The 12416-nt window shown below is 35.7% G+C and overlaps 1 protein-coding gene across 3 annotated transcripts in view; it reads left to right on the forward strand.

Annotated features, from left to right (window-relative positions):
* The window catches only part of LOC100366380 (progranulin-like), a 31713-nt gene extending 19508 nt beyond the window's left edge, over nt 1-12205 (forward strand). Inside the window, exons 9-16 of one of the 3 annotated variants that reach the window (XM_085501527.1) lie at nt 532-731; nt 753-960; nt 6266-6370; nt 6554-6679; nt 8239-8340; nt 8925-9371; nt 9536-9763; nt 11076-12205. In XM_085501527.1, coding sequence (XP_085357653.1) covers nt 532-731; nt 753-960; nt 6266-6370; nt 6554-6679; nt 8239-8340; nt 8925-9371; nt 9536-9763; nt 11076-11189 — 1530 coding nt within the window. In that variant the 3' untranslated portion in view covers nt 11190-12205. Of the gene's footprint in view, nt 1-531; nt 961-6265; nt 6371-6553; nt 6680-8238; nt 8341-8924; nt 9372-9535; nt 9764-11075 lie in introns of all 3 variants that reach the window. The other 2 variants (XM_085501526.1, XM_085501528.1) reach the window with 2 other exon arrangements.
* The last annotated feature ends 211 nt before the right edge of the window (nt 12206-12416 follow it).

Consider the following 12416-nt stretch of genomic DNA (forward strand, 5'->3'; position numbering starts at 1 on the left):
CGGATCACGTCTTTCGTTAACCAATCAAAATGCTGCGTCATACAGACAAAGTTGTCCGATTATTGACGAAGTAATTTTTTCAGCGCAATGCAGAAGTGAATTACCGCGATGTTGAAATGCGATCTGATCGACAAAAAAAGTGATTTTATTCCCTAAAGCTGTTGATTTGCAATTTTCGAAAGGTAAACTGAGGGTGGAGGAAATATTCAAACTTTTCACGGTTGCCAACAAGTCATTTTGAAGAATAGTTTGCTCGTTCACACTATTATTCGGAATAGTAAAACTATGTTCAATGACCAGGTTTCACATTTTTGGCGTTTCTAAAACTGCTACTCAAAAGAAATATGGATTACTTCAGTATTGCAACATCGGGATTCATCGTGAAAAAATAGCAGAATTGAAAAGATGCGGATCATGTTCCATACCTTCGCCGGTCATGCACTCTGAAATTAATGCGAGTTGCATAGTAACAGAAATTGAAACTAGACTATGAAAATAGATGGTTTTACAGTATATCGTGATTATTTTCAGGCTGTATGCTGCTCTGATGGTCTACATTGCTGTCCTAGTGGTACAACATGTGATGTTTCTCAGGGTAAATGTAATAAGGGTGACTTCAGTATGCCATGGGTCAAGAAAACATTGGCATTAAGAAATGTTGATGTCATCTCTAGTGTTAATGATGTCATCTCTAGTGTTAATGATGTCATCTCTAGTGTTAATGATGTCATCTCTAGTGTTAATGATGTCACATGTAAAGGAGGCAAGCAGAAGTGCCCTGACGGGAATACGTGTTGTGAAGAAGCAAGTGGTTTGTTTGGTTGTTGTCCATTTCCAGATGCCGTTTGTTGTGTTGATCAACAACATTGTTGTCCACAAGGATTTACATGTGATTTACAACAAACAAAGTGTATTAAAGGGTCTTTAGGATTGCCCCTAATGAAGAAAACCATGGCTCAGGTATGTTACATTATGAGTTAGGTGTAACACTTCACATCAGACTGCGACTGTTATTTCCTTTGTTCATGTCACATAGGTACACAATGAAATAACACATGCGTATCAATCCATCTGAAAAACAACAAAAAATTACAAAAAAAATTTCTCTGCAGTACTTCCGTAAAATTGATTAATAAAGTTTGAAGTAGTATAAAAATGTATTAAAATATTGTGACAAAGAATCATTGTTTAAATGTGCTAAATGTGAGAATTGTGCTGCAATATTTCTACTCACACGACTGCGTACTTTTAAGATTGAACAATTAGCTAAATTGCATTGGTGTATGCTACCTTAAGGTAACCAAAATTGACAATTCAAAATAAGTTACATTGAATGGATTCATAAAGCAGTAATTAACTTGTAGGTTTTTGATATGCAGTGAGTGATTGAATTTACTAGATATATTTTGTGGAATTTGGTGTATGAAGTAGTATGTGCCACATACCAAATACAACAGTTGCAGTATTCCCATGATATCTGGGTCAGAAAGTGTAAGCAAACATCGCCATGCATTTTCAGCAGCATAGGACATCAAGTCAATTGAATGGCATGTGAAACTGATGTCTCTCTAATAAGAAAAAAAGTTGAGACGTGCTTGAACATCCACTTCTCAAGTTGTCTTTTTCTTTCTAAATGTTATACAAGATTTCATAGCATTCATTGCCACTGACTCTAAGCAAAAATGGCCTGTTGTCTTTAGCTTGTCCTAAAGCTAGATTTGAAACAGCATTGCGTGTTGGCATTTAAGGTATTGCACATAAAAAAATATATCGTTCAATTTCTGACATGTATAACTCTTGCATGCTGTAACTGTAGATTCCAATTACTGGCTCATTTTATAAGTTCAAATGTTTTTCAGATAATACAGCTTTAATACTTTGACACTAAAAACCACTCCATACACGTACCTTATAACTGATATCTCAATTGTCAATATCTCCATAACCCACTCCATACACATACCGTATAAACTGATATCTCAATTGTCAATATCTCCATAACCCACTCCATACACATACCGTATAAACTGATGTCTCAATTGTCAATATCTCCATAACCCACTCCATACACATACCGTATAAACTGATATCTCAATTGTCAATATCTCCATAAACCACTCCATACACATACCTTATAACTGATATCTCAATTGTCAATATCTCCATAACCCACTCCATACACATACCTTATAACTGATATCTCAATTGTCAATATCTCCATAAACCACTCCATACACATACCTTATAAACTGATATCTCAATTGTCAATATCTCCATAACCCACTCCATACACATGCCTTATAACTGATATCTCAATTGTCAATATCTCCATAACCCACTCCATACACATACCTTATAAACTGATATCTCAATTGTCAATATCTCCATAAACCACTCCATACACATACCTTATAACTGATATCTCAATTGTCAATATCTCCATAACCCACTCCATACACATACCTTATAACTGATATCTCAATTGTCAATATCTCCATAAACCACTCCATACACATACCTTATAAACTGATATCTCAATTGTCAATATCTCCATAACCCACTCCATACACATGCCTTATAACTGATATCTCAATTGTCAATATCTCCATAAACCACTCCATACACATACCTTATAAACTGATATCTCAATTGTCAATATCTCCATAACCCACTCCATACACATGCCTTATAACTGATATCTCAATTGTCAATATCTCCATAACCCACTCCATACACATACCTTATAAACTGATATCTCAATTGTCAATATCTCCATAACCCACTCCATACACATACCTTATAAACTGATATCTCAATTGTCAATATCTCCATAACCCACTCCATACACATGCCTTATAACTGATATCTCAATTGTCAATATCTCCATAACCCACTCCATACACATACCTTATAAACTGATATCTCAATTGTCAATATCTCCATAAACCACTCCATACACATACCTTATAAACTGATATCTCAATTGTCAATATCTCCATAAACCACTCCATACGCATACCTTATAAACTGATATCTCAATTGTCAATATCTCCATAACCCACTCCATACACATACCTTATAAACTGATATCTCAATTGTCAATATCTCCATAACCCACTCCATACACATACCTTATAAACTGATATCTCAATTGTCAATATCTCCATAAACCACTCCATACACACACATACCTTATAAACTGATATCTCAATTGTCAATATCTCCATAAACCACTCCATACACATACCTTATAAACTGATATCTCAATTGTCAATATCTCCATAAACCACTCCATACACATACCTTATAAACTGATATCTCAATTGTCAATATCTCCATAAACCACTCCATACACATACCTTATAAACTGATATCTCAATTGTCAATATCTCCATAAACCACTCCATACACATGCCTTATAACTGATATCTCAATTGTCAATATCTCCATAACCCACTCCATACACATACCTTATAAACTGATATCTCAATTGTCAATATCTCCATAAACCACTCCATACACATACCTTATAACTGATATCTCAATTGTCAATATCTCCATAACCCACTCCATACACATGCCTTATAACTGATATCTCAATTGTCAATATCTCCATAAACCACTCCATACACATGCCTTATAACTGATATCTCAATTGTCAATATCTCCATAAACCACTCCATACACATGCCTTATAACTGATATCTCAATTGTCAATATCTCCATAAACCACTCCATACACATGCCTTATAACTGATATCTCAATTGTCAATATCTCCATAAACCACTCCATACACATACCTTATAAACTGATATCTCAATTGTCAATATCTCCATAAACCACTCCATACACATGCCTTATAACTGATATCTCAATTGTCAATATCTCCATAACCCACTCCATACACATACCTTATAAACTGATATCTCAATTGTCAATATCTCCATAAACCACTCCATACACATACCTTATAACTGATATCTCAATTGTCAATATCTCCATAACCCACTCCATACACATGCCTTATAACTGATATCTCAATTGTCAATATCTCCATAACCCACTCCATACACATGCCTTATAACTGATATCTCAATTGTCAATATCTCCATAAACCACTCCATACACACACATACCTTATAACTGATATCTCAATTGTCAATATCTCCATAACCCACTCCATACACATACCTTATAAACTGATATCTCAATTGTCAATATCTCCATAAACCACTCCATACACATGCCTTATAACTGATATCTCAATTGTCAATATCTCCATAACCCACTCCATACACATACCTTATAAACTGATATCTCAATTGTCAATATCTCCATAAACCACTCCATACACATGCCTTATAACTGATATCTCAATTGTCAATATCTCCATAACCCACTCCATACACATACCTTATAAACTGATATCTCAATTGTCAATATCTCCATAACCCACTCCATACACATACCTTATAAACTGATATCTCAATTGTCAATATCTCCATAACCCACTCCATACACATACCTTATAAACTGATATCTCAATTGTCAATATCTCCATAACCCACTCCATACACATACCTTATAAACTGATATCTCAATTGTCAATATCTCCATAAACCACTCCATACACATACCTTATAAACTGATATCTCAATTGTCAATATCTCCATAACCCACTCCATACACACACATACCTTATAAACTGATATCTCAATTGTCAATATCTCCATAAACCACTCCATACACATACCGTATAAACTGATGTCTCAATTGTCAATATCTCCATAAACCACTCCATACACATGCCTTATAAACTGATATCTCAATTGTCAATATCTCCATAACCCACTCCATACACATGCCTTATAACTGATATCTCAATTGTCAATATCTCCATAACCCACTCCATACACATACCTTATAAACTGATATCTCAATTGTCAATATCTCCATAACCCACTCCATACACATACCTTATAAACTGATATCTCAATTGTCAATATCTCCATAAACCACTCCATACACATACCTTATAAACTGATATCTCAATTGTCAATATCTCCATAACCCACTCCATACACACACATACCTTATAAACTGATGTCTCAATTGTCAATATCTCCATAAACCACTCCATACACATACCTTATAAACTGATATCTCAATTGTCAATATCTCCATAAACCACTCCATACACATACCTTATAAACTGATATCTCAATTGTCAATATCTCCATAAACCACTCCATACACATACCTTATAACTGATATCTCAATTGTCAATATCTCCATAACCCACTCCATACACATACCTTATAAACTGATATCTCAATTGTCAATATCTCCATAACCCACTCCATACACATGCCTTATAAACTGATATCTCAATTGTCAATATCTCCATAACCCACTCCATACACATACCTTATAAACTGATATCTCAATTGTCAATATCTCCATAACCCACTCCATACACATACCTTATAGCTGATATCTCAATTGTCAATAGCTCATCTTGTACTGTATTGTTTTTTGAAACATTCACCAACCTTCAGAATCACTGAAAATAATTAGCATATTCCCTGCTAAGTATTAATATTCATACAATCCATGATGATGCTTAATTGTCCCAAAATGAGTTTTTATCCAAGTACAGATTTACCTCATTTGCATGATCTATTTCATGACTGGTATAATAATGCAATTGTACAGGTGTACCTCTATTGTACATGACTACATCAATCATTCATGTGTATATTTGCAGTCATTGTCCACACAAAGCATTGTCTGTCCAGATCAGTCAATCTGCATGGATGGCTGTACATGTTGTCCAGTGTCTACTGGAGGTTTTGGAGGCTGTCCTTTAGCCAAAGCAGTCTGTTGTGCAGATGAACAACACTGCTGTCCAAATGGTTATAAATGTAGTTTGTCAGATGGTTCCTGTTACCTTGCTAACATAATACTCCCATGGGTTGAACATGCTCCAGCTGTTCCTATAGATAAGGTACTTGATGCTCTTGTTATGAATTGGTGGCATTGTCTGTCTGTCCTAAGTTTCCATGTCATGTTTGTCTGTGGAGCTATTAGTCTCGGTCTATCTATCCATATATCATTTGCAATGTCTAAGTCCTGCATATATGATAGCCCTATTACTGAGAATCCATGACTGTTAATTTCTGTAACTTGCTCTTGCATTCTTTCTTTGGTAAACTGTTTATACATGTACATTGGTTGAGTAATTAATGTCTTGCATCATTTCAGAATGTTGAAGTTGTTGTATGCCCTGGTGGTAAACAGGAATGCCCCTCACAGATGACTTGTTGTTCAGTACACAGAGATTTATATGGATGTTGTCCGGTGCCTGATGTAAGTTTTTTAACATCATGATTATGTTTGTAGTTAGGTGCCGTAATGTTCAGTGTATCTAAAATCGAAGATGGAATTGTTGGGATATAGGATATTGTTCATCTGCATTCTATTAGCCTCTTCAAATTTATTTTTGAATTTTTTCCCATGGCAACAAATTTGTTTTTCTTCTAAATGATACAGGCGGTTTGTTGTGATGACAAAATTCACTGCTGTCCCAAAGACTATACGTGTAAGGATAGCCGCTGTCTTAATGGAGATATTAACTTGCCGATGTTGGAACGTGTCTCGGCTAAATACACCCACAAAGTAGGTCAATGAAAGTTGAGAATTGTATAAATAAATCTGTTACATTTGTGATCATGTAAATATTATATTGTGAATGTTCCTGGGAGGAGGGGGGTGCTACGTCACCAAACGTTCTACATTGCTCGGATGCGAACCATTGTACAATGCATTTCTATGGGCTCTGTGTGAGCTGTTGTGGAATGCCAGTCGACGCGTTGGTGAAAACAGTTGAAGTCAAAAAAAGGCACATACCAACCTTGCAGCAATCCAAATTGTAATGTTGCATATGAGGTATTCTTGTGATACTGTTAGTCTCAACAATTAGTCCGGAAGTAAGGTTTTCTGAGTTTTCGGCAGCTGTTGTCAGGCGGTGCAAATGCCCAGATACTTAAATCAACAAACTGGTTTATATTATTTTGTTAATGTACATGCATGAGCTTTTACAATTAGTAACTGCTATTTGAGTTCATGGTCACATTTACATGGGTTTGTTGCTTCCAGTGTGTGCCTAAAGTAAATACCGTATGCAAGGCAATGTAAGAGTGAATAAGTGAAAAAAAAATTGTTAGGGTTTAATCTCTATCTTTTTTAGTCCCCGTTCTGACGAAGTCCGAAAACAGGGACATACAATTCGGTGTCCGTCCGTCCGTCCATGCCCTCCGTGTCTCCGTCCATGCCCTCCGTCCGTGCCTCCGTCCAGAGTCATATCTCAGAATCCCTTGGACCGATTCCGCTCATTCTTTGTATGTGCCTAGTACTTTATGTGGGACATATGCACATGCAGTGGTTTAGCGATTCAATTCAAAATGGCCAACTGGCAGCCATCTTGTTTTTTGAAAATGTTGCATTTTGGACATGCTTTGTCAGTTGTCATTCAAACTTGGTACATAGATTATACATGTTAGGATACATGTCCATGACGATTTATTTCGCAATTGGATCAAAGATCGTCGACTGGCAGGCATCTTGTTTTTGTTTTTTTATGCAGTATCTTGGACGTGCTCTGTCAGTTTTCATTCATTTGGCACATACATGTACTTTATACATGTTAGGATGCATGTCCATGACAATTTGTTTCAAAATCTGGTCAAGGATGGCCGATTGGCAGCCATCTGACTTTTTGGCCTTACTACTATATTTCCACAATTTATGTATCATTTTTATTCGTATTTGGCACATACATCATACATATCAGTGTGGTTCATAATCAGATCAAAGATGGCAGAGTAACGGCTGTTTTTATTTTGGGCCATATTACTACTACAAGGAATTCGTTTTGATGTAAATAAACAATCTGTCGTATACGCCACTTGGAACTCAAGTTTCAAGGACACGCTCGCGACAACCCTTTGCTTTAATATGACGAGCACAAAGAGAACTTTCAAAAATTTAGGGGGACTGTGTCATTTTCAATGACTTGTTCTAGTGTAGTTTGTACTGCATGACTTTTTTGTCTTCTTAAATAGAATCGCACATTCAATCCTTTTCAGTTTTCACAAAAAAATTAAACCTAGCGCTATTGGCTTCGTATACTTGTTCATGAAACTTGAATTTTTTTAAATTTCAATTTATTTTATTAGGTAGAGTCAGTGATGTGCCCAGATGGTCAGTCTGAGTGTCCAGATGGGAGCACATGTTGTATATTAGCCAGTGGTCAATATGGATGCTGTCCTTTACCAAAGGTGAGTTGAATGGACACGGCTAACACACACAAGTTTGGTTAAATGGCCACTTAAAAGTCCAAAGAAAGAACTGGTTGGCAAACGCACAGCTATAGCTGTTCAAGTCATTTCCGTGTTCATTTGTGAACCCGAGAAACAACTTTATTCCTTGATACAATGTCAAGTAGAAAACTTTTGACCAATTAGCGTTTAGCATGGCAAGTTCACTACCATTCTATATTCAGCTTCGTTATTTGTCACTTTTTCTTTACCATTCCACTGTATTTACCTATACCTTACTCAACCAAGTTTTATTATAGTTTAGTTGGACACAACTCCCTCAGTTATCACCCACAATGCATGTACATTTACAAATATCAACAATTATATGGATTTTTATTTTAAAATTGTTGTCAGAATAGGGTTTGATGACCAAGTTATCGTTTCCATGGACAAAGTTTCCTTGCCCTTTTCACTTCACAAAATATCAAAGTTCAATGCTTTTTAATTTTCTGTATTTTTACAAGTTTCCATCTTTATATTTACATTAAACTAAATTACTTCAGATAAACCAGTTTGTTTCATCATTAATTATTTCTAACTAGGCTGTATGTTGTGATGATCACCAACACTGTTGTCCTAATGGCTACAAATGTGACACGGCAGGAGGATCATGTCAGAAAGGAGATGACGCCATACCCTGGTTAAAGAAACACAATTCTATTCCGATGTCTGGTAACGTAAAGTGCCAGGATGGTTCAGAGTGTCCTAGTGGTAGTACATGCTGTAAACTGCCTACTGGGGACTATGGCTGCTGCCCATATCTTGATGCTGTCTGCTGCAACGATGGTCTACATTGTTGTCCTAAAGGTTATACTTGTAATACCAAGGAAGGAACGTGTCAAAAGGCATCAATTAATATGTTGCCCTGGGTGAAGAGTTCAGAAGGTCTGGTTGATCTGGTTACCTGCCCTGACAAGGCAAAATGTCCTGATAAAACGACATGTTGTCAGTTGCCATCTGACAAGTATGCCTGCTGTCCATTAGAACATGTAAGTATGGATGTCAGGTGACTATTATGCAGTGTGTTATGCTGTAGTGTTACAAGTGCCTCCTCTGCAAAGAAGAGGTTAAATGTTTTGATAGACATGTACAACTGTTCATCCTGGTCTATACCCCTTATATGAATCAATATTCATTGTTCATATTTTTTCAGGCTATTTGTTGCGAGGATAAGATACACTGCTGTCCAGATTATTTGACATGTGACATGCCATCTGGAAAGTGTGTTCGCAAATCCATCATATCTATTCCATGGATGGAGAAAATCCCTACACTTATAGATTATGTGGATGTTTGTCCAGATGGTCTGACAGGTTGTCTGAGTGGGCAGACTTGCACAGCTACAACCTCTGGACAATATAACTGCTGTCCTATGCCAAATGTAAGTTATTTTAAATTTTCATGTTTGTGACTTCCCAAGTTTGAATCTCAAGATGCCATGAAAACATGGTTTTTCAAATCTGCTTGCTGATGCATTGTGTGTATTTTATTGGAACCTGGGAACTATGCCAGTAATATCTTATTACCCATTCAGATTTATGCATTCTCTGTTTGCTATGAAATGTTAAGAGTAGTGTAAGGGAAAGGAGCCAGGGAGTTGTTTATTTCAGATAAAATGAAATTTACAGATGATTGATAATACTTTTCAACTTTACTGTCATTACCGGTGACTATTCATAATTATCATCGTACCTAGGCACAGTTAGTACAGTAAGAAATAGTGAGTGAAACTCCACAACAGTTCTAAGCTACATAATACCATATTACTAACATCATACCTAGACATTAGTACAGTAAGAAATAGTGAGTGAAACTCCACAATGGGCAATAGTTCTAGGCTACATAATGCGATATTACTAACATCATACCTAGGCATTAGTACAGTAAGAAATAGTGAGTGAAACTCCACAATAGTTCTAGGCTACATAATGCGATATTACTAACATCATACCTAGACATTAGTATGTACAGTAAGAAATAGTGAGTGAAACTCCCCAATAGGCAATAGTTCTAGGCTACATAATGCGATATTACTAACATCATACCTAGGCATTAGTACAGTAAGAAATAGTGAGTGAAACTCCACAATAGTTCTAGGCTACATAATGCGATATTACTAACATCATACCTAGGCATTAGTACAGTAAGAAATAGTGAGTGAAACTCCACAATAGTTCTAGGCTACATAATGCGATATTACTAACATCATACCTAGGCATTAGTACAGTAAGAAATACCGGGTAGTGAGTGAAACTCCACAATAGTTCTAGGCTACATAATGCGATATTACTAACATCATACCTAGACATTAGTACAGTAAGAAATAGTGAGTGAAACTCCACAATAGTTCTAGGCTACATAATGCGATATTACTAACATCATACCTAGACATTAGTACAGTAAGAAATAGTGAGTGAAACTCCACAATAGTTCTAGGCTACATAATGCGATATTACTAACATCATACCTAGACATTAGTACAGTAAGAAATAGTGAGTGAAACTCCACAATAGTTCTAGGCTACATAATACCATATTACTAACATCACACCTAGGCATTAGTACAGTAAGAAATAGTGCGCTCACTAAATTGTTTTAGGAAAAATGTAATCCTAGTTATGAGATATAGATTTTATATACAATGTTGTTAAAAAAATTAAATTTTTGACATCATATTTGTTATTCTTTTTATAGGCTGTCTCTTGTGATGGTGGTGAACACTGTTGTCCCCATGGTTACGCATGTGATAAACACCAAGGATGTTTAGAAATGGATAATGTTCCCCTATCTTCAGTACAGCTACCATAGTAACATCTGTTTTTGCAAGAATTGTCTTTATCGAGGGAACTAAATTTGAGAAGGCATAATTGTATATTTTTTGTGATGATAATTTTTTTTACATTTTTGGCATTATTTTCTGTGCAAATTAGACTATTGTAGTTATTCAGAATGTTGCACTAAATTTTTGAGCATATCTGGGACTTCTTATGTTGCAGTACAGCACCCTCAGGTGTTTAATTGTGTAATTACTTTGTTTCTGTTGTACCTTAAGGTGGTATTGTGAACATTAGACAAATCACTGCTAAAGATTAACCATTCCCAAAATATTCACTTCCTGTTTTTAAAAAAAATGTAATAAAGTAATCCATCAATTAAAATTGTACAATCTTCGATATCGAGATCCATGTTAAGAATGTTGGCATTCAGATATGATCACATGACATGTATATAATATCGAAAAATTATGCATTCCAAATAAACCATGGAGGGAATACTTTTGTTGTATATTGAGGGCTCGCTACTACATACCATAGCATGTCCTGTTTTGATCAATAAGCTTCCCATGTGTATTGATATTTGGTAATGAATTTTCCATATACAAATAAAGGTGACTTGGACAATCTATCAAGAAAAGTAGCTTAATATTCTGTCTAGTGTTCCACTCTTTATGCATGCCACTAATACCTGGAATATGTGGTGTTCTACACTCCACTAATGCCTAAAATCTATGTGGTGATCTATAGTATACACACAACTAATGCCTAGAATCTGTGATGTTCCACCCTCAATATGCCAAAACACACAAGATTCTGTGCCATGATTGGTCAATACGTAAACACGCAAGGTTGTATAGAATTACACGGTCACCCTTGCATAATGAACTAATGGAAATAGTCAACAGATTATTCCTCATTGCATATCGAAAATTCCATGTTTTCTACCTTTAGCATGTCCATGTTTTGACCGATTTAGTATCTGGTGAGGATTTACAAATGTGATAAAAACTAATAAATATTTTGTTTTAAATTTGTTGGCATTAACAATACTGATCTTTTTTTTTTTATGGACTGGGAAGGGGTTATAGATGTGTGCTGTTGTCCTAACCGTAACCCCACTCCTACTCTACTGTGTAGAATCTAGTGGTCCACTATTGGTCAAACTTGCTATGCATCATTCAATATTTTATTATTGATTGAAACTCTGGTCTTTACCATCCAAATTCACCCCCGGGTGTTGAAAAAACAAGTGGGCTGG

This window comes from Saccoglossus kowalevskii, chromosome 7 (genome assembly GCF_978046115.1).
Source record: "Saccoglossus kowalevskii chromosome 7, keSacKowa6.1, whole genome shotgun sequence".
Classification (NCBI taxonomy): domain Eukaryota; kingdom Metazoa; phylum Hemichordata; class Enteropneusta; family Harrimaniidae; genus Saccoglossus; species Saccoglossus kowalevskii.